The sequence below is a fragment of the Arvicanthis niloticus genome, chromosome 3 (genome assembly GCF_011762505.2).
Source record: "Arvicanthis niloticus isolate mArvNil1 chromosome 3, mArvNil1.pat.X, whole genome shotgun sequence".
In the NCBI taxonomy this organism is placed as follows: domain Eukaryota; kingdom Metazoa; phylum Chordata; class Mammalia; order Rodentia; family Muridae; genus Arvicanthis; species Arvicanthis niloticus.
Window position 1 is genome coordinate 109,621,467 of NC_047660.1, and position 22,837 is coordinate 109,644,303.

At 47.9% G+C, this 22,837-nt stretch overlaps 1 protein-coding gene across 5 annotated transcripts; it reads right to left on the minus strand.

Moving 5' to 3' along the window:
• Positions 1-216: 216 nt before the first annotated feature.
• Rufy4 (RUN and FYVE domain containing 4) lies at positions 217-22,763 on the minus strand. Of its 5 annotated transcripts, XM_076931706.1 has the most exons (14): positions 22,455-22,763; positions 22,177-22,367; positions 21,734-21,880; positions 20,320-20,446; positions 20,094-20,200; positions 19,135-19,260; positions 18,655-18,761; positions 18,251-18,394; positions 16,897-16,966; positions 14,785-15,414; positions 13,931-14,031; positions 7,806-7,952; positions 2,254-2,364; positions 219-1,413 (listed from the first exon to the last, which is right to left on the minus strand). In XM_076931706.1, exons 4-14 carry the CDS (start codon positions 20,363-20,365, stop codon positions 1,311-1,313), a joined length of 1,692 nt encoding a protein of 563 aa, XP_076787821.1. In that variant the 5' UTR covers positions 20,366-20,446; positions 21,734-21,880; positions 22,177-22,367; positions 22,455-22,763; the 3' UTR covers positions 219-1,310. The 5 variants fall into 5 exon arrangements, with proteins under 5 accessions (XP_076787818.1, XP_076787822.1, XP_076787821.1 ...); XM_076931704.1 differs by having other exon boundaries at positions 22,177-22,763; XM_076931705.1 differs by having other exon boundaries at positions 20,320-20,451; positions 22,177-22,763.
• Between the last annotated feature and the right edge of the window lie 74 nt (positions 22,764-22,837).

Consider the following 22,837-nt stretch of genomic DNA (forward strand, 5'->3'; position numbering starts at 1 on the left):
TGCGTTCATGATTTCTACATTCACAGATTCAACCAACTGCATGTTGAAAGTATATTTGACCTTTGATTAACATTTAAAAAAAATTGTATAAAAGCAAAAAGGAAAGGGGGGGGCATGGGACAGGGGTTTTCTAGGGAGGGGAAATGGGGAAAGTGGATGGCATCTTAAATGTAAATAAAATAAAATAAAATAAAAAGAAAGTATATTTGAAAAATTGTATCTACACTGGACATGTTCAGATTTTTTTCTTGTAATTGTTCCCCAAACAACACAGTAGAAAGAACACTGTTTACATAGCATTTGTAACATATTCAGGATTTTTAGTAATCTGGAATTGGTTTAAAGCATGTGTAAAACTGTACATTGGAGATATATATATATATATGAGACTTGAAGGTCTGGGAGTTTGGTACTTACAGGGATTTTGATACCTGTATGGATTCTTAAAGCCAATTTCTTGCAGATGACATGGTGGAAGGAAAGAGCTGGCTCCAACAAGTTGTCCTCTGGCCTCCACATAAATCATGCATGCATGTTACACACACACACACACACACACACACACACACACACACACACACACACACAAAATGTAGGAAAGAACAAGAGTTGTATGCAATACCTAGACAAATCTCAAACAAATTATGCGGTGTCGAAGTAGCAATAACAGAGTGAACTGTACAATTTCATTTCTACTACAAATTTCTAGGCAGGTGATATTGCAGGTGATATGAGGCAGGGTCAGTGGATGCCTCGGCATGAAGGCAGGAGCTGGAGGATGTCACCAAAGCCTTGGATCGATGCCTGTGTCTGGAGATGTGTATTAAAGTAAAACTCATCATGCTTACACAGTGTTTATTAAATGTCAACAACACCTCAGTAAATCTGTGAAACATGAGACAAGACAACGATCCCTGAAGGAGATCAGAGGGGAAGTTCCTGAAGAACCCAGTATATTAGGGCTTTCCTTCTTGTGGTTTGGAAACAGCTGGGCCCTGGGCTGCTCTTATTCATGGTCATGACTCCCTGTGTTTCAAGGGACTTTACAAAGAGGTTATAGTGTGTCTTCCTTATCAGATACAATGCTTCTAGAGCTGTGGGCATGTGCCCCTCAGCCCCGTCCACAGGAAAGGCAGAGCTAGGCCTATCTGGGGACTGCCAGCTGTTCCCTCTGGCCCTCCACAGCAGTGCTAGGGTCCCAGCTTACCAGCTCCCAGAACAAAAGAGTAGACAGACATCAGGGTTTGGAAGAGGAATGGAGAAAGTGAACTGGTGGGGTGGCTGCTCTTAGGTTCCTTGTGCTATCTTGGTCAGGTGACCTGGATTTCTTCCTGCTGGGCACAGGCTGGGCAGCAACGCTCTCTCTTCTTGTAGTCTACAGAGCAGGCATGGCAAACCAGGCCTCCACAGAGCCTGGAAATAGAGACGGGGAAGCCTGGGCTGGCATCTAGGGGAAGATCTGTCTGTCCTCATGGTCCAGCAGGGCAGCCTTTGGCTGGCTCAGGATGCTTCCCTTTCCCTACAGCCTGTCTTGATACCTCACTCCAGAGCCTCTAATTCAGGTAGCATTCTCCCCATGAAATCAGTGGAGGGGAAGGGAGTACTCTTTTTGTATAGAGGTGCAGGAACCCTCTTCCCAGACAGGAACCCAATAGTGCATGCTGCGAGGTTACTGGCCTCATCTTCTAAGATCTACCTTCATTCCTTTGTGGTCCTGCCCACTGTTCTATTTCAGGGTTCTGCTTAGCAGCAGTAGCTAGATGGGGTGACTTGTAGGGCCAAGCTCAAGTGGCTCTTTATAAATACCTATTTCCCCCACCCTAGCATGGTGGGGAACATTTACAATGTCAGCATGCAGGAGTGATTGAAACGGGAGGATCATACATTTGTGTTCCGCCTGGATCACATAATGAGTTTAATGTCAGCCTGGGGTACATGGTTTCAAAATAACCAACTAAACCACAGTTGGTGAGATGGCTCACGGGATAAAGGTACTTGCCACCAAACTGGGTGACCCGAGTTTGATCCCTGAAACCCACAAGGTAGGAGAGAACCAGCTTCTGCAGGGTTTTCTCTGACTTTCACATGTGTGCTATCGCATGAAAGTATGCCACACACACATACACATACACGCTGAAATAGATGTCAAAGATCAAGTCCTTAAAAACCAAACAAATCAAACATAAACAGGCAGTTTCATTTCCTGGGTAAACGGGCCTGTGAGTTGTCCCAGACTCTGTTCCTTCCCATTACCTGCAAGGATACCTCCGAGACAGACGCCTGAAGGCTTTGTTACAGCCCACGCAGTGTCCAGGGGCCACAGCGGACAGCTGCTGGAGTCTCTGCCATTGGTGGTCCTTCTCGCTGATGGATCGGGTGGAGAGACATAGATGTAGTGAGGATTTTGGTTTCTTTAAAAACACAGCAATATTATCAGAATAGGTTTTTGTTTTAATCCCAGGTGTGGGATATGGGCCTGCTTCAGATTATCCACAGCAGCTGACTATGATTTGCCTCGTGCTCTAGCAGGGGCGTCATTTTGAAACAACAACAAGAAGAAATTAGGTATCCTGACTGCAAAGATCAAACTTGCCCCCAAGGACCTCGATGCCCCTAATCATCAGGAAGTAGTCTAATGATAACAATACCCCCTTTCCCTCTAGCCTTTCTTTCCCTCTCCTATCGATTGTTAGAGGGTTGAAAGGGTAGAAGAGAAAAGTGCCCACAAAGTATCCAGTGGTCTGGCTACACATAGAGGAGAGAGAGAGAGGAAGGTGCTGCTGGAGGAAGGAGACCTCACATTAGCCTGAAGCTTGCCCCGTAGGCGGAGCTAAAGGAAAAGAGACCTCACATTGGCCTGAAGCTTGCCCCGTAGGCGGGGCTAAAGGAAAAGAGACCTCACATTGGCCTGAAGCTTGCCATGTAGGTGGGGCTGGCTAGCCAGTGGGTGTCTTTGCTTCCTTGGCGCTGGGATTGATTTATGGGTTTTGGGGATTGTTTAGTCCTCATGTTTGTATGGCAAACACCTACCTATCACCCTTACCCTCTTCAGTGGTGTGTGTGTGTGTCCACATGCGCATGTGCAGTATTGTTTGCATGCATACACGCAGACAAAACACATATACATAAGTAAGCCTTTACAAAGAAACAAATAGGGGATTATGAGATGGCTCAGTGGGTAAAGGAATTCTCAGAAAGGCGAAGGAGAGGATAGACTTCGCAAAGTTGTCCTCTGACACATGTGCCTTCCCTCCCACCATCCATGTGCATACAAACACACAATAAGAAACAAAAGGTGTTTAAAAATCAAACTGTACAAAAGCATTTATATAAAAAGTATAGTCACCCCCCACCCCTTCCTTTTTCAGTGGTAAACCATTTCTCCTTGGTATTTACCAAGGTAAACACTCCTCCACAACCATTTCCTTTTGGTATTCCTTTCATATTAAGTAACAGGCTCACATACTTCCTTTGATAGAGAACATTCTCTTCAGAGAACCTTCCTTTGATAGTGGAGGAGTCATCTTACTTATTACTGTCTCCACCGACTTCTCCTTCCTCCCAGTGCGCTAAGAGCCCTGGTTTGGATTCCTCTGTCAGTCACTCTTGTCAATTCACAGATTATAATTATATAGATCTCCTGCTAACCATGAGCAACACCACGTGACTTCCATTCTCAAGCCTCCCCTCCCCTAACTCGCTTCTGCTAAAGCAACCAGTGCGAGAGCCACTAGCTATGAGTTTGCTCTCATATAAATCAAATAAAAAGAAAACCTCAGTCCCTCAGTTGCACCAGCTCAGTATCTCAACTTTGCAACTTGTTCACATGATTAATCACCATATCACGTAGCACAAGATGGACAGGCCCATCTTCACAAAACATGCTAGATGAATATTTTCTATATTTAATATTACATTCATGTTCTATTTCTGTATGTGCGTGTGTGTGTCTTCATGTGTGATGGATGTGTACATAGGTCTGTGTATGTGCTCACACATGGGTGTGTGAAGGTCAGATGTCATCTTCCACTTTATTTTTTGAGACAGTGAGCTCACTGATCAGACTAGAATTGCTGGCCAAAGATGAGCTCTGGGATTCCCATGTATGCCTTCCCTGGTACTAGGGTTACAGGTGCACACAGCCATGCCTGGCTTTAACATCGAGTGGGAGGGATTCAACTTTGGTCCTCATGCTTTTGTGGCAAGTACATTACCAACTGACCATCTGTCCAGGCTCTTCCATATTCTGTTTTATCATTCCAATTGTCTTTTGTTTGTTTGTTTTAGGTTTTTTGAGACAGGGTTTCTCTATGTAGCCCTGGCTGTCCTGGAACTCTCTCTGTAGACCAGGCTGGCCTCGAACTCAGAGCTCTTTCTGTCTCTGTCTTCTGAGGGCTAGAATTAATGACCATAATTGCCTGGCTTCCAATTATTTTTTGTGAGTTATTATTAGACAACATTCTAGCACTGAAGAAGGCAAGAGGCTGAGGCTGTGGCTCCGCAGGGAAGGGCTTGCCTAGCATCAGTCAGTACTGGGTTCAGTCCCCACCATCACAAAACCCAGACAAAATTAATAAGACAAATGAATAGCATTTATGTCATTAGATAATATATGCATGTTTCCCAAATAACTAAGTTGTGCTTTTAAGCTTATGTTGACTTATTTATTGTGCTATGTATGTGTGTAGACACACACTATCACACACACGAGGAGATCAGAGGACTCTCTGGACTTGGTTCTCTACTTCTACAAGCTCCCAGGAACTGAATTTGCCAGGCGTGGTGGCAAATGCCTTTTCCTGCCGAGGCATCTTGCCAGCTCCATTGTTCCTATCTTGAAAGGCATGGAGGTGGGATCTCAGGCTGTAGCCCAGCCTACTCTTCAACCAGTGGTTATCCTCCACTTCAGTCCCCTGAGTACTAGATTATTCATGGGTGTGGGTCACACTCCTGGCCTTTCTGAAAGTTTCTAATGGTCTTTGTCTTAATTTCATTTTTATTTTATGTATATGGATGTCTTGCCTGCATACATGTCTATGCACACATGCACGCAGGGCCCCAGGAGGCCAGAAGGTGGGTAATCTTCTGGGATAGGAGTCACAGATGATTGGTAGCTGCTATGTGGGTGCTGGGAATTGAATCTGGGTCCTCTCGAAGAGCAGCCAGTGCTCTTAACTGCTGAGCCATCTCTCCAGCCCTCTGTCTTTCTTGACTCATTGTCTTATCTGCCTTTGACGTACTATTTTGCCTCTCATTATTATTACTATCACTAGCACACTACCACACCATTGCTGTTGACTGGTTCTTTCAAGTAGCCCAAGTGGGTCTTGAACATGTGATTTTCCTGCCTCAGCCTTCCTTGTACTGGGATCGCAGGCATGCACCACTGTGCCTGACTTCCCTCACATCCTTCATCACAGCAAGCGTTCTCCTGGCTCTCCCACCGTGTGCTCTCTTAGGGATCCCCTTCTCTTGTTCCTAGGTGGAACTGATGCTCCCTGAATCACATCTTCTCTTTTCTTGGCTCACTTCCCTCTTGTTGAGGGACACATCCTCAACTAACTTCTTAAGAAAGGCCGTGTGGGAGTTGGATTTTCTGGGACCTGTCTGATTAATGCCTTTCGCCCTCACCTTCTTCATTTAATTTGTGGTTTATTTGGACACAGGATTCTAGTTCAAGAGTGGGCTTTTCTGAGAACTTGAGAATTATTACGTCAGATACGGACACTCGTTGAATTCTCCTATCTTGCTTATGTGTTTTGTGTTTTCCTCTAGGTAATCTGAAAATATGCTCTTTCTCTTTGCTTTTCTGAAGTTTCACAATGCCATATCTAGGTATGAATCTCAAGTTTCCCCTCTTGTTTACTGTGCTGAGCATTCACTGAGATCTAAAGACTGATGTTCCTCAGAGCCTGAAATGCATATTTTCAATCTTTGCCAGAATTTATTTGATTCCGGCTAGCAAGCTCCAGGGATCTTATTGTGTCTACCTCTCCAGGCCTGTTTATTTTTTTGTTTCTCTTGGTTTTCAAGATAGGGTCTCTCTGTACACCCTTGGCTGTCCTAAAACTTGCTCTGTAGATCAGACTAGTCTGAACTCATGGATGTCCACTTGCCTCTGCCTCCCAAGTGCCGGAATTAAAGGTGTGTGCTACCATTGCTCAGCTGTCCCTGGGCTTTAGTGTAAATGTGGGGATCGTTAACTCTGGTCCTCATGTCTACAGGGCAAGCACTTTATCTACCAAGCCATCTTCCAGCTCCCCTACATTGATTTTTTGTTTGTTTGTTTTTTCGAGATAGGGTTTCTCTGTGTAGCCCTGGCTGTCCTGGAACTCACTCTGTAGACCAGGCTGGCCTCAAACTCAGAAATCCGCCTGCCTCTGCCTCCCAAGTGCTGGGATTAAAGGCGTGCGCCACCACCGCCCGGCCCTACATTGATTTCTATGTCTCTGTTTCTCTTGTTATTTACACCTGCTTTTGTAAAAATATTATTTATTTTATGTATATGAGTACACTGTAGCTGTCTTCAGACACACCAGAAGAGGGCATTGTATCCTATTACCATGTGCTTGCTGGGAATTGAACTCAGGACTTCTAGAAGAGCAGTCAGTGCTCTTAACCACTGAGCCATCTCTCCAGCCTAACACCTGCTTTTATTCCGTTTTCTGAGAATCTGCTTTATCTTTATTTTCTAATCCTTTTGGTGAATTAAACAAATTGACAAACATATTGTTTTGGTTTTTTTTGTTTTTTGTTTTTTGTTTTTTGTTTTTTTGTTTTTTTTTGTTTTTTCTGATACAGGGTCTCACAACATAGTCCAGGCTGCTCTAGAACACACAATCCTTCTGGCTCTACCTTCCCATTGCTAGGTGATAGGTGATAGGCCTGAGTGTGCTGTGCGCACATGGGTGGTCAGAGGACAGCTGTCAGGAGCTGGTTCTCTCCTTCCACCGTGGGCTCTGGGGGCTCTATCTCAGGTTCTCAGGCTTGTGTTGTGAGTGTCTTTGTCCACCCTCTTTAATAATTTAATAATTTAAGGAGGGTGTACAAAGACACTCCAAGCCGACCTTGCTCTCTTTTCGCTTTTAATGTGTGAATTTTATGCAAAAGAATTTAGTTGCTGGACAACTCCAGCAACCTGCTGATTTTCATGGAACCTGAGAGCAGTGGTGTGAGGCTCTCCAGTGCTGCTTGAAAGGAATGCACATGCATGTGTATTTGTGTCTGTGGAGGTACACATGTGTGTTACCTCTTTAAGCCTCACTGAAGGCCTAGTGTGCTTTTATATGTCTCCCCTGTCTCAGTGTGCTTGGAGTCAACCCTGGAGAGCTCAGCCTCTGGTACCTAGAGTAGCTGCCCCTGGCTGGACCCAGAGGCCCAGAAGTGGAAGTGCAGCATGCAAGGAGGTGGAGGCTTGTGGTCACTTCTTAGTAGCCCAAGTTTCCCCTTTCTTCTTTCAATCTCTTCTCAACTGGTGAGCTAGGAGAGATAGAGGAATCTCTTCTAACCACAATGGGAGACAGAGAGAGCAGTTCTTGAAGTGAGAGCATACATTGTTGCCAGAGAACTCTGTGGTTTATGCGCTGTCTGTCTTTAGTGGCCAAGTCAGGACCGCTGGCCCTCAGTTCTCCCCTCTATAACATGGGACATGTAATTAGTGACAGCACAAGGTCACTAACAGAAGGAAGCAAGTCCACATATGGAAAGGTTTAAACCCTCGGGTGGAGTAGTCTTCAAGCCTGGCCTCCATGCTCCTTACCATCCATCCTTCCCACCCCAGTGTCCGATCCCAGCCCCATTCTTACTGAATCAATTCCAACACCCTCCTTTTCATGGCCTGGACCAGGTCCCTCTGCCCTTCGAGCTCCTTCTGATACATGGCGTCCCTCCTCTCAGCCTCCTGCTGCTTCTGCTCCAGCATCGCTTGTAACAGGGCTCTTTCTTCCTGACACCTGGAGACAGGGTGAGACTGGGTTTTGAGGAGGAAGGTTCAGAACCTGTCATGTGAATCCCTGGAGAAGCCAGAGTCTACATATAGGCACAGGATCTACATACCACACACATACAGAGGCATGTAACACACCATATATTGTACATACTACAAACACCTACCATTACTCAAATACACACACACACACACACACACACACAATGTATACAAACTGAGCACCTGTAGATAGATTTAGCAATCATGGAGAAATGCAAACAGGGTCTAACTTTGAGTATTCCTGTACCAGGCACTACTAAACATTTCCTGTCCTCTTTCTTGCCCTCTACCTTCCTCTTTCTACCCCTTTCCTTCCTTTTTCTCATCCTTTCTTTTTAACATTTCCACTTTCAAACACAACTCTCTGGAAAGGTTCCCTTATTGGAGGCCTATCTTGGAAGGAATGTGAATGCCTAGGAATCTGAGCTGGGAACACCACGACCAGCTGGGGACAACTGCCTGTGGAGGGAGCAGTGGCTACCTTGAGGTGGTTAGGCCTTACTTTAAAGTATTTTTAGGAGGTATATTACATTGTCTTTTTTAAAGCAGTAGGAAAAAATATGGCTTTCCTAAGTTTCTCTCTCCGTTTTGGGTTTGGAACTGCCTCAGTTCTATTTTTGCCTTTTCTTGTTGTTGTTAGTGGTTTTCTAGAAGGTTCCAAGAAGTTTACTAAATTGAAAATAAAATGGTCCAAGGTTCTCACTCCATGGTTTGGTTGGGAATGCATATAACCAGCAAGGGGTGGGTCAAAAAATCAAATCCAGGGCCTTGTTCATGCCAGGTAGGCACTTGATCAATTGAGCTACGCCCCAGCTATTGAACTATTGATTTTAAAGTCTATCCATTTAGCAGGCCTCAAAGCTGGGTGCACCTTCAAATCTCACCAAGAATGAGACTTCCAAAAGGAGGCTCTCACCAGGCCTTCTCTGGACTTTTCTTAGTTGCTGACCTTCAGCTATCCTGTAGAGGGAGCTAGTCAACATTTAGTTCCCTTGCTTGGTGATCTTCAGTACTTACGGGACCACCATGGGGTGTGTGCATTGCTTGGGTGAGAGGGAAACCTGTCAGACCCCTACTGTGTGCTGGTGGCTGCACCCAAGGCTCCTGTGGGACTTAAGGTAAGCAAGTCAAGTTTTGTGACAGAGCCCACCAGAGGCTGCAACAGAGACTAGAGAAGGTGCTGGGGAGTCATCTGAGACAACGTGGCATTGAAGTCAGACGTGCAAGTCTGCAAGTTGGAGTGGTCAGCCTGCCTGAGTGACTGAAAGGAGGCTACTGAGGCTGGGATCCCAGGAAAAAGGCAAGCAAGGCAAGATGCTGTGAGGTGAGGGAAGGGGCAGAAGAAGCCACTGAAATATTTCAAACAGGGCTGTTGGGAGTGGATGTGGGAGGGGCGAGGGTGTCTTGAGCCCTAGTATATGCCAGGCATTGGGCTGAGCCTCCACGGTTCATTTCAATTTCACAGGGTCATCAGATGGGCAGTCTAAGCCTCATTTTACAAGACAGAAAAGTGGAATCAGCAAGAGGGTATGATTCGTACAAGAGAAGCTGAAGTCTAGATATGGACTTGAATCCTCTTGTCTTCTCTACACTTTCAGCCACTTGGGACCCTAGTCACCAGTGCTGAATGGGTAGCAGGCAAGAGCAAGTGGCTTCCTGCAGAGTCTCCTGTCTTTAGGATAGGCTTGCTGGGTCTTGTTCACTGTACATCAGTCCCCTACTCACTCGAGGTCACATAGATATAGCAAACACCACTAGTAGAGAGAATGTGCCTGTGGAATTTGAACTGGCTAGTAGTGAGCCCCTGTCACTGGCTGGATGCCCATGGTCCCTTTGCCAAGTGGTGGGCTCAGTGCTTGGCTCCTGGGTCTGGGCAGTGGTTGCTTTCTAGACTGGGAAGTTGCTACTCCATCTGTAGTATGACATGAATCCCCACTAACTCCCAGGTCATCACACCTTCTCTCCAGCACATCACACCTGACTTCTTGCCCAAAGGCCTGACTTAGAACTCTGACAGGTGTCCCAGACTTTACAAGTTCAAAACTCTGCTCCTGTGCTTTCTACATAAGTCTGTCCACTCTTAACTTTCCCACCACTGAGGATAGTTGTTCCTGACTCTCTCTCAGCCCCATAGCCAGACTCTTAGGAAGTCCAGTTTCAAAATTTAGCCACAAATCAACAGCTGGACCCTCTCTGTGGCCAGCCCAGGCCAAATACCTCTGATTAACCCTCCCCTCGCCCCCGTGATGGCTAGTTTTTATGTCAACTTGACACTGAGCCAAGGTCATATGGGAAGAAATCTTTCTTGATTGATAATAGATGAGCCAGGGCCCAGATCACTGTGGTGGTGGCATCTCTGGGCAGGTGGTCCTGGATGGTATAGAAAGTGGGCTGGGCTCAGTAGTGGTGGCACACACCTTTAGTCCCAGCACTTAGGGCAGAGTCAGGCATATCTCTTAGTTTGAGGTCAGCCTGGTCTACAGAGCAAGCTCTAGGATAGCCAGTGCTACTCAGAAAAACCTTGTCTCAGAGAGAGAGAGAGAGAGAGAGAGAGAGAGAGAGAGAGAGAGAGAAGCAAGCAGCTGAGCAAACACGAATGAGCAAGTCAACAAGCAGCATCCCTCCATGGCCTCTACATCAATTCCTGCCTCCAGTTCCTACTCCAGCTTCCCTTAGTAATGTCCAGTTCTGTGGAACTGTAGGATGAAATAAATCCTTTCCTCCTCAAGTTTTTTGGAGTCATGTTGTTTTATCACAGCAATGGAAACTCTAACTAAGACATTTGTCTACTGAGATGCTGTCTAGAGAGAAAACTTCCTGGGAGCTGTTGATGTTTGCATAGACTCTAAGGGAAGGAGGAACACACATAGGAAAGAGCTGGATGGAAGGCCCTGAGGTGGGACTGGCATAGCAGGTTCCAGGAACATGATGGAGGTCATTTTGGCCCAAGTGGGTGAGGGAAGAACCACCTACTCTTATTCCATGGGCCCCTTAAAATAGGATCAGCCTGGACTAGTCAGGTCTATGAATGGAAAGTAAATTGGAGAATGGCTGCTAATGGGCACAGGATTTCTTTAGGGGGTGTCACCAATGTTCAAAAGTTGACTGCTGGTGGTTGCACAGCTCTGCCAATATACTAAAAACTTCTGAATTGAGCACACGCGCACGCGCGCGCGCACAAACACACACACACACACACACACACACACTCATGCCCTTCCTCTGCTTGGACTCTGTAATGGCTCCCTTCTTACTTTGATTCAAAGCCAAGGTTATTTTGATGAATTCCTAAGCTCCCTCTAAGCTGACCCCATTGTCCACAACACCTTCCCTCCCACACCTAACTGGGTCCAGAATGGCTCCTATGATTCTTCTTGAAGCTGCTGTACAATTTTCCACCTCTGAACCTTTGTTCCAGTTCTGCCCCTCTGCCTGGAACATCTTTCTAGCTGGGTACGTTACTTCTGTCAGGCCTTTATGCAAATGCCATAGCTTCTGAGAGGCCCACAGTGGCCATGCTACCCTCTTTAAAACATCACAGTGATTGCTTCTCAGTCGCCTTCTCTATTTTTATTCCTTAGAACTGTTCTCCGGGGGCTGGAGAGATGGCTTTTCAGCTTTTCAGGTAAAGGCACTTGCTGCCAAGACTGATACCCTGAGTTCAGGCACTGAGACCCACATGGTGAAGGAGAGAACTGATGACTGGTTGTTGTCTGACTCCACGTGTATGCCATGGTACATGCACATCCACACTCAGGCTCATGTGCACTCATCTTCCACATATGTGCATAGAGAGATGATAGATGATAGATAGATAGATAGATAGATAGATAGATAGATAGATAGATAGATGATAGGTAGGTAGATAGATAGGCAGACAGATAGATGATAGAGGATAGATAGGTAGATAGATGATAGATAGACAGATGGATAGACAAACATAGATAATAAAAGGATAGATGATAGACAGATAGCTAGAAGCAGTGATAATAGTAAGCCCACCCCACTGCTCTGTAGTACACTTGCAGATTCTGCTTACTGCCTGCCTCATACTGAGAGCAACACAAAGACAGAGATTTTGTGTCTTTCCTACAAGAGTATTTTGGGTTTAGAACAGGGTGCCCTAAGTGTTTAGGAATGACTGAATGACAGGGGGCAGGGTGATAGGGGTTTGTGAGGCAGTGTCCCTAGATACTAGGACATCTCTCTGGTGCTTCTTAGCGCCATAGAGGCTCTTGCATGGCCAAAGCCCACATTTTCAGTAAGGGTCTGAGTCAGGGGAGTATTTGCTGGTCACAGCAGCAGTTTGGGTAGTGAGCATTGAGTGGAGTCCAAGGGGCCTCGGGTTGAAGTCTAGGCTCCCAGATCTGGCCCATCTGTTCAGAAAGACAGATGGAGAACTTCCCATTGATTCAGTATGAATCACAGACACTCAGCCTTCGATATGGCTGAGACTGTTCCCTGACCTGGTTTGGAGAAGGTGTCATGTTGTCCTCTAGTAACAGAGGCAGCTTGCACACCCTGGACCCGTGACAATCAAAGACAGACTGAGGGAGATCTTTGTGTGGACTAGACTTTTAAGACAGGAAGGGCTGTGACAGATGCCTTTGGAGCCTTGAGGTCAAGGCAAAGAAGCTATTTGGTAGAAAGAGACAGGTAGAATGGAATATGATCAGCTCTCTGTATCTGTGTCTCTGGTTTTAACCAACCATGAACCAAAAGCATTTGGGAAACAAAAACAACCAACCAACCTATACTGCACTCTTGAACACATCCAGATGTTTTTTCTTCTCATGGTTCCTTATACTATGTAGTGGTACAGCTGTTTTCACAGCATTTAGATCAAGCTAGAAAGGTTCATATAGGACCAGGGAGAGTATCCTGTGGTCCTGTGAAGACCTTGCACTATCTTTATGCAACACACTTGAGTAGCCAGGGGATTTGGTTTCACTTGGGCTCCTGTAATTAACCTTCTGCTTATAGAGAAGACTGTGTTAAAAAAACAAAACAAAAACCAAAAACCTGGGCTGGGGATGTAGCTTTGGAGGCAGAGTGCTTGCCTAGCAGGCACAACGCCTTGGTTTGATCCCTAGTACCATATAAAATGGGTGCAGAGGTACATGCCAGGAGGACCAGACACTCAAGGCTGTCCTTTGTTATACGGAAAGTTTTGGGATAGCATGAACTACATAGCAAAACAAAGTTAGCTGAGGAAGTCAGGTTTGGTGGGACAGGCCTGCAGTCTCAGCCCCGAGAGACTGAGACAAAGGATTGCAGATTGAAGATCAGTTTGAGCTCCATAAGAAGACTAAATAATAAACGACTCAAAAGAACAAGAGAGCTCACTGTTGCAGAGTCCATTGCAGGGCTTGGCTCTCAGGTCCTCTCTGCTAAGAGGCTGACGTTGGGGGAACTGTGTGTGGTGCTCAGGACTAAGTAAGTTTTCGGTGAATGACAGGCACTGTTATGGTTATCAGGAGGCTCCAGAAAGATTGAAAAGATTGTATAACACAGAATAAAAAATAAAGAACAATGCCAGGCATAGTGGTTTATGATTATAATCCCAGCACCCAAGGAGGCTGAGGCAGGAGAATTGCCATAAGTTCTAGGACAACCTGGTCTACAAAGTGGAATCCTATATTTAAAGGCTGCATGGGGGAGATAGATTTGGAAGCATGCTGGAGTCAGAGTAGACTAAAAAGGCAGCAGTGTGCCCAGAGGGGCAGCAGGGATCAAGGTCAAGCAGAATAAGGAGCAGGGGTATCTCATGGGGTCCTATGGTAGGGACTGGGGAGGAGAGGAACTGTGAGCCTCATGGGATCAGGAAAGATGCTTAGGATGGCACTGGCCTCAGTTTCCTGGAGTTGTGCCCAGCACAAACTGTATACACTGAGAACTCAGGAGTCCTGGAGCCTAGGCCTTTACTGGTGTTTCCAAGATTACCTGCTGAGCTGCTCCTGGAGTGACTGCAGTTCTTCCTGCACTCGCAGCTGCTCCTGGCACTGGGCCTGTTCCTCTGCCAGCTGGAGCCCATACCCGGGGTCCTGGGGAGAAAATGGGGAAGGAAGAGTTGAAAGAGGAAGACAGAAACATATGCCCTGGGTTCATCCAACGAACTTTCGTATAAGGTTATCGCCATGCTTCTGGGAACTGAGTGAGCCTGGGGTTACCATTTATGCTCTTCCAGAAATTGCCAAGTTCATGGACCTGGAAGATTCTGGCTAGGAAGGAGGCTGAGGGATGTCTTGGGAGCCATCTTTGGGGGACTTCTGGGAAAACCGTGTCAAAACTAGCTGAGGGTATGGCAACAGAGCTTGGACACTGGGAGAGCTCTGCCGTGATGAGGGAGCCTGAACTCTGTGACTTCCCAAAAGTCACTTGCTGGGATGTGCTCCCTAACTCAAATGTTGGCACGGCTGGGCAAAAAGTTTACTGATGAGTGAAGTAAGCCTCACAGGAAGCAATCACAGGAAGGGGCACTCTGTGAGCTGAAGACTGTGTGACTTTCAAAGAGCATCCCCAAATAGTAGCTCTGAGAGGGCAAGCCAAAATTGGTTTGCAGAGCTCTGTGTGATAGTGTATACCAATAATCTCAGGATTTGGGGGTCAGAGGCAGGAGGATTAGGAATTCAGAGGCAGCTTGGCTACATAGCAAATTCGAGGTCAGCTTGAGTTACAGAAGGTCTTTTCACAAGCAAACAACCCCTTACACTGATCTGTGGGCTGGGATGGCCACAGGCTACCTCCGTATATCCTCAGCTGATGATCAGGCTAGAGAGGAGACAAGAGACAGGTACCTTGTTCACCTCCTGCTGCAAGGGTACTTCTGCTCTATCCTCCTGCATGGTCACATTGATCACTCTTGTCCACTCTTGTGGCTTCTCTGTGGTGGAACCTTTCTTTGTTCCCAGGACCCAGGCTTGCCCGAGAACACCAGGCTGACCCCACTCATGCCTGTTCCCTAATTCTGCATCTTTTTCCCTTCCCTGAAGGGTGGGGGCCAGCAGCCCCTGGTCATGGGCCCAATCTGCTGCCCTTTTCTGGATCCTTTCTGTTGTTCTCCAAACTTCTGTCCCTGGAAGACTTCCCTGTCCTTCATCTGTCCTTCCTGTCAGCTGCATTTGAACATTCTTAGCGCCGCCCCTCTGTTGCTGGATGCTGGCCATTGAGTTTTCCAGGAATTTCCTGGTCTTTGGGCCTCCCTCCTTCTGGTCTAGCTGAAATCCTTTCTTTTCTGTTTCCCAAATGCTCTGGGGACAACTGAGGCTTCTGGAATCCTCCCTCTTCTCTTCCAGAAAGGTGGGAAGATGGCTACGTTGCAAGGGGGTAGGTAGGTCAGGTGGGCCATCTTCTCTGGTTGCATCTTGCAGACAGCTGGTTCCCCCAGTGTCTGGTTCCTGCAGCTGTTCTCTCCTGGAGCATCTCACCTGTAGAGAAGTCAGTCCCATTTCAGCATTTGATCTGGCTTCATCATTGATCTGGGACATAGGAAAGGATAAAGCCCTGGGACAGCATGTTTGCCTCTTATTGGATCTGAACACCTCCTACTGGGAAAGTTGTGGGAGCAGAGATAATCTCAGCCAGCACTCTACAGGACCCACAAATCTGAGCTGAGAACAGCAGGTAGCTCAGCTCCTCTGCATGCCTACAGCTAGTGGCAGCTCCCTTTTTTGCCTGGGTTGATTTTGTACCCCACTGAATTCCTCCACCTTCTCCTTTCACCTTTTCTCCTGTACTTGATTATTTTGTCTTTCTGCATTCTCATCTATAAAAAGGGAGCAAGAATTCTTGGTTTGTAAAATGGTGATGGAATCTTAAACAGACTAATATTCAGTAGTAGAGCACTTGTCTAGTATGTGTGGCCCTGGATTTGATCCTCAACACAGCAGGGGCAGGGGAGTCTTCTCTGTACTCCTGTTTTCTCTTGGCCATGTCTATGACCTCCTTTGATACCAGGGATGTTGTCTTCAGGACCTCAAGGGGGTGCTTAAAAGCTTGGATGCTAGAGACTCTTCTATAGCACGGTGTAGGGTTTGAGTATAACCAACGCACATCCTCCCGTATGCTTAAGTCCTTTGTAGATGGCTTTAATATCACACACCGTGTCAATGCTTTGCAAGTAGTTATTATACTGCCTTGTTTACGAAACATTGAGGGTAAGAGAATGTACAATGTTCAGAACCAATGCAATAGTTCTTTTCTAAATATTTTGTATGTGCGGTTGGTTGAGTCTATGGATGCAGAACCCACAGATGTGGGTGGCTAACTACACACTCAGCATAGATTGCAATGTGTTCCTGATTTGTCTCCATGAATAGGCCTTGAACTCTTTCAAGGTCTGAGACTGAGTCCCTAATGGTGCTCTGTCTGGTATCTGGAAGTTTGTGGATCGACGACAACCGTAAGCTGCCACATCAGAATGGCGCAGGAGCCAGGAACTTTGTGCTTAGCGGCATTCGAGTTGTCTACACAACTCCCTTAGGAAACAGGGGAGCTGCCCAAGGGCCTTCAGCTGTGTTTAGAATGGGTCAGAGCTGGGCTGTGAATTAATTGGGAAATCAAAGCACTTTAGTCACTCCTTTAACTGACACAGGCCAATTTGAATTCCTAGTTAAGGGTTTCAGTAGATAAGTGCTCCTTAGTGTGTTTCCTGCAAGCCTCCAACCATCTCTATTGCCCTCTCCTCCTGAGAGTCCCATGGCTCCTACAGATGGCACCAGTGCCATCTTAAGTCCTCCTTACTGCACTTCCCCAGGAGCAAGACTGCTCACCCCCTCCCTGCTGCTTCACACACTTTTTCTGCCTCTGTCCCCACAGGAGAGAGATGGAGCTCTCTGCACATCCACAGGAGGCCCTGCTCAACTTGTTCAAGAAGCAAGTCAGGTTTAGGCATAGGCAGACAGAGGTACCTCCTCTGGAAAACCTTTGAGTTTTCTGGGTCTTCTTTCCCAGGTTCGACTGGAACTGGAACAGTGGGATCTGAAACCAAGAGGCAGGACATCTGGGGCTTTAGTTGGCCTGGTCGTCTAGTGGAGGCTGCCCCAGCTTCTGAACCACCCATTCATACTAATACACTTCCTGTTTTACACCTCTCCCCTGAGTGGTTCCCACTCATCATTTAGCCATCTACCCTCTGCTTCATCTTTACATCCACTGCATCCCAGCACCGTATCATCTATCCATCCTGCTCACTCTCTACTCTGACCAATTAGTCTTTAGCAGCCTGGCCTAGCTTCAGATGAAAGGATACTGAGGAAAGAGAAGGCTGGAGAGTGGGGATCAAGAAGTAGGGAGAGGCAGGCTTCCAAGGTGTGGAAGCAACCAATATTTCTACCCAGTTATGACATCTATGAACCACAAGAACTAACATGTCATGGTAACCCTATTGGTCTATAGTGTTACATATACCTTGGCGGTAGCCAACAGCTCTCTAGCTGGACTTCAGGCCTGCTCAACAAGAGGGAAGTCATGCCTGGTGCTGGAAACCTAGGCTACTACCTAGTGTTAGGTGATGTCATGGATTTTGGAGAAAAACCTACAACCACTACTTTACCGAACCAGCATTATCTGTAACTACATCCTAAATATTTCTCCATATAGCCACAGATCTGTTTATCTTGCCCCCTCACTAAGGAAAGTCATCTTTACTACAGATGGAGACCATTATAGAAAATCACAGCCAATCAAAATGCAGAGTTGTGGAGCCCTGTCCCAACTGATGCATAGACAATATGACTACATGTGGGTTTCAGGGATCATTGCAGAAGGGGGGGTTGAAAAAGTGAACCAAGGATCAGAGAGTTGGCCGTGAGATTGTATCCTCTAGAAATATCAAATCTACACCTATAAAGTCTCATCGACATGACTACCTAGACATGAGCCCAACAAAGACATCAACAGCAGACATACTAACATGAGCGGGGGGGGGGGGAAGCTCATAAGGTCCCAACCCTGCAGAAAGAACTACAGGGAACTGAGGAATGTTGAGAGCGGGAAAGACAGTCTTCCCCAGGGAGGAGTGCACTAATGCCAAAGGTCAGCCATGAAAACATCCATACAAGTAACATTATACAGACTGAGTAGGTTGTATTTGTGTGTGTGTGTCTAACAATAATTAATGAAAAAAGAGCTCATGAATTTGGAGATCAAGGAAGAGGTAGAAAGGGGGAGGGGGAAACAATGTAATTATAGTGTAACCTCACAAAGGTAACTTAAGAGGGGGAGGGAAGAGTGGCTTGTGCTGGAGGCTGAGAGCCTGCTCACTCTGAGAACATGGGCCAGGCTTCATCCAGGTCTGGCCGCTGTAGGTCCAGGTTGAAGGCAATTCCATTGAGGGCATAGAGTGAGTCCAAGATGTCTTCCTGGAGCTCAGGGCACAACAGAGGGCTCCGAGGGCCGTACCATTCCCTGTGTGAAGAGGGACCAACACATCCAGCCATTGCTATGCTTAACCTCTGAGAATCAGTGTACCACAGGAGACCTTTCTAGGTAGGTTGTGGCTGAGCTCAGCCTCAAAGGGCAGAGGCCCAAGTATGCCAAGCTACATGCAGGACTCTTAGGCTCTTTCTCCTTGCTGACACTCCTTCCCTTATCCCAAATGGTCGGCCATCCATTTAGCAGTAGTGGGTTCAAGTACCATACATGGGACGATGACCTGGCAAACCCACCTGGTGAGTTGCGGGTTCAGGAGGCACAGCTGCATCGACTCGGCCAGCTGGCCATGGGCAAGGCAGAGTCGGATAAAGGCCCGGCCTTTTCCTAGCGAGGTCTTCAGCTGCAGGGTGTGGGGAGGGCCAAAGAGAGGGTGAAATCCGGGTGGAGAGCTGGACCAGCCAAATGTATGTATGTGTGTCTGTGTGTGTGTCTGTGTGTGTGTGTGTGTGTGTGTGTGTGTGTGTGTGAGAGAGAGAGAGAGAGAGAGAGAGAGAGAGAGAGAGAGAGAGAGAGAGAACAGAGTGAGGGAGGAAGAGTGGGCCAAGGTCGGAGGAGAAATGGAGAAATGTGTGGCTGGAGGTGAAGCTAGGGCAGATGAGAGGTCCTCACCTCTCGGGAAAAGCCTCCTGTTCTTGGAGCATGTCCGAGTGACAAGGGCCCTAGGGACGGCCCGGACAAAGTCCAACCGCTTTCCCATCCCCTGCACCCATTACCTTGTCCTGTGAGCATATGAAGCTCATTTGCTCTGTGTATCCCCGCTGCCGTCGAAGGGCAGCGAACAGGAAGTCCCAGTAATCCTTCCGAGCCCCCAGGAAGCTCCTCTGCTCTTTCTGGTCAAACTAGGACCAAGATGAGAGAAAGGAACATATGTCAGTGGCTCCTTCTGGAACTTACCTAGCATCCTGGCATGCTGGGAACGCACAGCTTTTGTGAGACGGGCCTTTTTGTTGGGGGATCTTCCTCTGCCCTTCCTGGCTGTGTGATAGGGACAAGATACTTGATCTCTCTGAGCCTGAATTCATACTCATTCATTCACAAACACTACGCAGTTTGATACGTCCTGATCTAAGGCCTGTGAACAATGAACAAGGCCTGCACAAACCAACCTCAGACAGCTTACGTCTTGATAGGGAAGTCAGAGGATGATGAAGTTAAATTCTCAAAGCATACAGCGTGTTAGATAGTGATGGTGGCTGTGGCGAAAAAAAGAAAACAAAGAGTGAAGAGAAGAGAGGGAGGGAGGGAGAGAATGTCTGAAATTTTAGCCCGAGGAAGCCTCCAGACTTGAGAGCCATGTGCACAGATGTTGTGTAAATATCTAGGGAATAGCATTCCAGATAGAGGCAATGTGGAGATAAAGGCACGTGCAATCCTGGTGTGCTACGGGAGGCGGAGACAGTGTGGTAAGAAGTGCAGCTTGCTGTCAAGAAGTCAGAGAAGGAAGAGGAGGTGTATTTGTGTAGTACCTCAGGAGATAAAAATAAAAGAAAATGAGGATCAGTCTTAGCTTCTGGGAGAAAGTTTATGTCATGAAAGACTTGCTCACTGAGAAAGCAGGCAGTGCCTGATAACCAAGGAAGACAGTGGCTTGGGCATGCATCTGGGAAAGCTTTCCAGAGTACTGAAAGCTAAAGAATCAGCAGGGGCGGAGAAGGAAGGTGGAGAGTCCCACCTGCAATAGCAGCTCCAGGCAGCCACAGAGTCTGTGTAGCTCAGCGCTGGTGTCTGTCACTGGCCCCTGCCCATCTCCATATCCCTGGAGGATGGCAGAGACGGCATCTGTGAGGAGGATGGTAGAGAGCAGACATCAGGGAGCCAGGCCTATAAGGGAGATGCTCTCCAGACCCTTCCTGTCTCCTGCAGCTCAGCTCCAGAAAAATCTCATAGGGCATACTCACTTTTCAGGTTCCTGCTGATCTTGAGGATGGTCTCCTTTTCTGCCATGGAGACTTGAAAGTGATGTGATTCTCTGTGATCCTCTCGGTTCAGCTGCTTGCTTCCCTCACATGCAGATGAGGTGAGAGTCTAGACTTGGAGAGAATGAGGGCATACCAGAATCACACAATGAGTTAACTGGCAGAATGAAGCACAATTCTTTCTTCTTTCTTTTCTTTCCTTTATATTATACTGAGTATACTGCAAGGAATCCCAGGTATTCTTTTCTTCCCTCTCTCTCTCCCTGTGTCTCTCCCTCTCCTCTCCCTTTGTCTCTGTTTCTCTCTGTATGTCCCTTTGTGTCTCTGTCTGTCTCCGTCTCTCTGTCTCTGTCCCTATCTCTGTCTCTGCCTCCCCCCATATCTCTCTCTCTCTCTCTCTCTCTCTCTCTCTCTCTCTCTCTCTTTCTCTGAGACAAGGTTTCTCTGTGTAACTCTGGCTGTCCTGGAACTTGCTCTGTAGACCAGGCTGGCCTCTGTCTACCAAGTGCTGGCACCACCATCACCTGGCTGCTAGTTATATCTTGAAGATCAATGTATAAAGATGTGAATGTGGCCTCTACTTTTGGAGCCTTGCACTGGTGTTGGCCACCCTGACCATTGCTGACATCTCTGTCTCATTCAGTCCCCTTAGTAGCCTCCAGAGTATGGTGCTACACATGGTGACTGGGCACAGAGAGGGTAAATCTCAGTCCAGTGTCACAAAGCTGTAAGCTGAACTCAGATTTCCTTATAAGTCAAACAGAATGCCTTTGCCATGGGGACACCCAGCCAGGGAACTGTCACCTTCTTTCCCCTTGGCTAGCCCCTGAGCCTCAGCAGAGTGTCATTGCCTTGGGACCCACATTCATCCTTTCCAGGGCCCCAGCTGAGTGGAAAATGTATGTTCCCTGGGAAAGCATACAGAAGTATAATGGAAGGTACAGCATGGGGCTGAACCCAATGTTGGGTGTGGGGAGCAGGGTGCCTGCCTTGAACCCACCACCCTCTCTTGAAGAACTCTACTTCTGCCTCCCAAAGGGTCCTGGGACTCAGAGAGAGATACTATTTCACTTGAGGGATGATGAGCTTAGACAGATCCTGGCATCAAAGCCAGGGCAGGTCCAGCTTCCCTGGCAGTATGATGGAGTTTGTGGGTGGGGTAGCTGTCCTATGGCAGAGGATCACAGGGGAAAGAAAGGAAAAAGAAGAAAAGAAAGAAAAGGCTAGGAGAGCCGCGACCGGAAGTCAGAAGACAAAGGACCCATCCTGGACTGTTCACCCTTTCTTAGGCTCACCTTATTCTCATCTGTAGACTGAGGATTAGACAAAAGTTCTCTACAGACCTTTCCTCAGGGTCCTCTACCCGATCCCCAAGCCCAGGGACTCCCGTGCTCACCTGAGAGAAGCCTGTCTGGTTGGGATGTTGGCAGGAGGATTCTGTAGCCTGAGTATGTCCCTTGTGACTGTGGGCTCTGCATAGTTTTTCCCAGCTCTCCTGCCTGGGGAGTGACTCAGGCCCAGCCTGGAGGGGGCTGGACCAACCCTGGCCAGGGAGAAGTAGTAGAGAAAGATCAGGACACTGAGGCAGTATGGGTGGCTCCCTCAAGCTCATCTGGCATAAGGCCAGTTGGTGGCCAAACACAACACCGGTAGGGGTTTCCTTTCCCCCGGCACCTGCTCCTGTCTTTCTGTCTTGTTGCCAGTAGATGGCGGAAAGGGGCTGACTGAAGCGCTAGTGGACTCGTTTTCTGGAGTTGTCTCTTCTGTCACTGGACTGGAAGTGACACAGGTGGGGAGAGAGGGCAAATGACCACCAAGTATCTTTTTCTCTCCTCTTACCCTAGGCAGCTGCGAGATCCCGGTCAATGTTGGGGTGCCTTCCTTCCAGCCTTGGTACCCACTTCCCGGGGACGGAAACGCCAGGTGGGCTGCCCAGTGTAAGGTGGCCTCTCTCGATGACCTCGCTCAGCTTTCTGGTGCTGGACTCATCCTTTTCCTAGGCCAGGCTGGCATGGGGTTGGTCCTAGTGACTTGAAACCGAGGGTTAGGGACGTCTAGAACTACTTTTCCAAGCTCGAGGAACTACCTGTAAGCAGTGCACAGAGCGATCCCCAAACCTGCTGTTCTCTGCTCCATGTCCCGCCCTTCTTCTCCGTGCAGGGCCCGATCTACCCCCGCGTCCCCTCGTCCTCCGTGCCACTGTCTCTGTCCCTTCAGATCCCTCCTCTGGTGTCAGTCGCTCACTAGTCGCGGCGTCGCTCTCTTTCTCGCGTTCCCAGCTCAGCCTGTCCCGGGGATCTCGCCGCCGCCCCTCCCGCGTTCCCGCGCCCTCGGGTCCCCTCCCCACCGTCTGCCTCCAGAGTCCGTGTCGCCGCCCCTCGCCGGGCCCCCGCACTCCCACTGCCTGGCGGAGCGGTGGCGGAGGCGGAGGCGGACTCCGACGGGGCGGGCCGGGGGCGTCGCCCTTCTTCCCCACGTCGCAGACGCCTGGGGCCGAGAG